At 33.6% G+C, this 2,227-nt stretch overlaps 1 protein-coding gene across 5 annotated transcripts in view; it reads right to left on the bottom strand.

The window, feature by feature from the left end:
- The window catches only part of LOC106882353 (DENN domain-containing protein 3), a 60,081-nt gene that overhangs the window by 15,372 nt on the left and 42,482 nt on the right, over positions 1-2,227 (bottom strand). For all 5 annotated transcript variants that reach the window (XM_014933002.2, XM_014933001.2, XM_014933003.2 and 2 more), the window contains 3 exons: positions 1,801-1,905; positions 1,505-1,679; positions 581-711 (listed from right to left, as the gene is read on the bottom strand). In XM_014933002.2, coding sequence (XP_014788488.1) covers positions 581-711; positions 1,505-1,679; positions 1,801-1,905 — 411 coding nt within the window. The remainder of the gene's footprint in view (positions 1-580; positions 712-1,504; positions 1,680-1,800; positions 1,906-2,227) is intronic.

The raw sequence follows: 2,227 nt of genomic DNA, 5'->3' as shown, positions 1-2,227 counted from the left end.
GCCGTCACACCCTAGCAGTAGAGGGAACCTGTGGAAGAGTTAGACCCAGGATGACCTGGGATGAGGTGGTGAAGCACAACCTTCGAACGGTGGGCCTTACAAAGGCGATGACAAGTGACCGAGACCTTTGGAGATATGCTGTACTTGAGAAGACCCAGCAAGCCAAGTGAGACTGTAACTGTGGCCTATGTCTGTGCAGCATAATCGGCCCATTTAAGAGTACCCTTATATATATAAATAGCTAGCTGGCTAGATAGATAATGGATATCATCATCATTTTAACGTTCATGCTTGTGCTAGTCAGACCAGAATTCATTAAGGCAGATTTACTACAGCTGGATGGATGTCACTTTTGTTATTAGTACTCATCTGTTTCTAAGCAAGGTAATATTTCCTCATGGCTGGATGTGTCATCCTGCTGGTACTCATTACAGGTGAAGAAACTGGAGCAATGTGAAATGAAGTGCCTTGCTGAAGGCTCTTCATTTCACATTGCAATCATGAGTGAAAACTTAACAATCATGAGTCAAAACTCAACAAAACTTAAACATGAATATTTATAGAACACAATTGTATTTACCGGCATAATGAATAACCAAACCATCAATTTGAGTAAAAGCTGACTGTTTAGATTTTTTCTCAATACTATCAATTAATTGAATACGGAGGACCACCAGTGGTTTCTTGGAACCAAGTTTAATGAATAATAACCTGCAATTATGGTAATAGATTTATTAATTTAACATATGCATGTAAATACATAATATAAACAATAGCAAAGACTTGCGGTTGTGGATGTTTAACCCTAAATATACTCTGATCAAACTGACTTATTCTTATTTTCAGACATAACGTGCTTATTTGTGAATAGTATATATCATTTTTACAGAGTTTTAAACTTAAATATAAGGATGCATACTATACATAAAAACTCAATGTAACCATCGCTTTTCAGTCAAGTGTGTTGCCATATTTGGGATGGTATGATCAGAAGCAAATTAGTTATCTCTATTACCCAAGTTAATTGATGTGTAATGAAGAATTAAGATCATTATAATAATGTTGCATCTTTCTATATTAAATGTTTAGCATAACAAGCTGATGTCCCAAAGGGATTCTGCTGTCAATAATCAAAAATATTACTTGATTTATACAATGTGAAAATTAAATCAATTAAGCAACCAATAAGGATAATAATCAGTAAGGTTGCAACTGTGAGAAGATTGGGTGCTTACTAAAAATCATACCCCATTATCTTAAAAAAAAAGGTGCCAAGGATACACTATGTCTAAATAAAAGTAAAGGTGGTCACAACTGGAACATTTTGATAATAGGTTTATATAATATAATATAATAGGTTTATATAATGAGAGATAACCCAGGGTTAAAGAACAACAACAACAACATTATCTGTTCAATTACATGTGATCATTGCTGGTTAACAACAAAAACAAACAACAGTGACAATAATAACAAAAATAAGGCTTATAAGAAGCTCACATACCTTCGGTTGGTAAGTACTAAATATCCCATTCCATTACTGGTCAAAATGAGAGATGACACTGCTATAATCCATTCGATAAAGGTCAGCTCTTTTTTGATGGCTGGTAAGTGGGAGAAGTGTTCCTGGTTCTTCTGCCAGGATTCCAGGAAAAGGGACAAAGATTTGGGGCTTACAACTGACAAAAGATATTGAAGATGAATCACAATAAATATAAACATGTATGTATAGACATATACACACAATACACACAAACAAAGATGGTTAGAAATAAGAAATGGAACATTAATTCAACTTACAAGTCTGTTTTTCAAGTTTGGAGAGTACAGTGAACAAGTTCTTCTTCATATTATAGCAATGACATACATCTAAGATATGTAGCAGTTGCAGGAATTCTCCTAATTCTGCCAAAACAAATATACACATAAAAGTAAAGAAGCATAGAAACTTTACAAAAAGGGAAAAAAAAAAAAAAAAAAAAAAAGAAATGAAAAGGTTGGAGTAAGTTCTAAACAATTTAATTGAGCCTAACATGTGACTGATATTTATATATTTTATGAACCCCACAAGGCTGAAAGGCAAAGATGACCTCAGTATGATTTGAACTCTCTCACTTTAATAACTTTGCCAGTTTTTCAACATTTCTGTGTCCATAGGGTCGATAAAAGAAATACTAATCAAGTACTGAGATTAACTTATGAACTAATCAAGTACTGAGATTAACTT

The sequence above is a fragment of the Octopus bimaculoides genome, chromosome 4, assembly GCF_001194135.2.
Source record: "Octopus bimaculoides isolate UCB-OBI-ISO-001 chromosome 4, ASM119413v2, whole genome shotgun sequence".
NCBI lineage: Eukaryota > Metazoa > Mollusca > Cephalopoda > Octopoda > Octopodidae > Octopus > Octopus bimaculoides.
The sequence above is the reverse complement of the archived record's forward strand: the minus strand, read 5'-3'. Positions and strand labels throughout refer to the sequence as shown.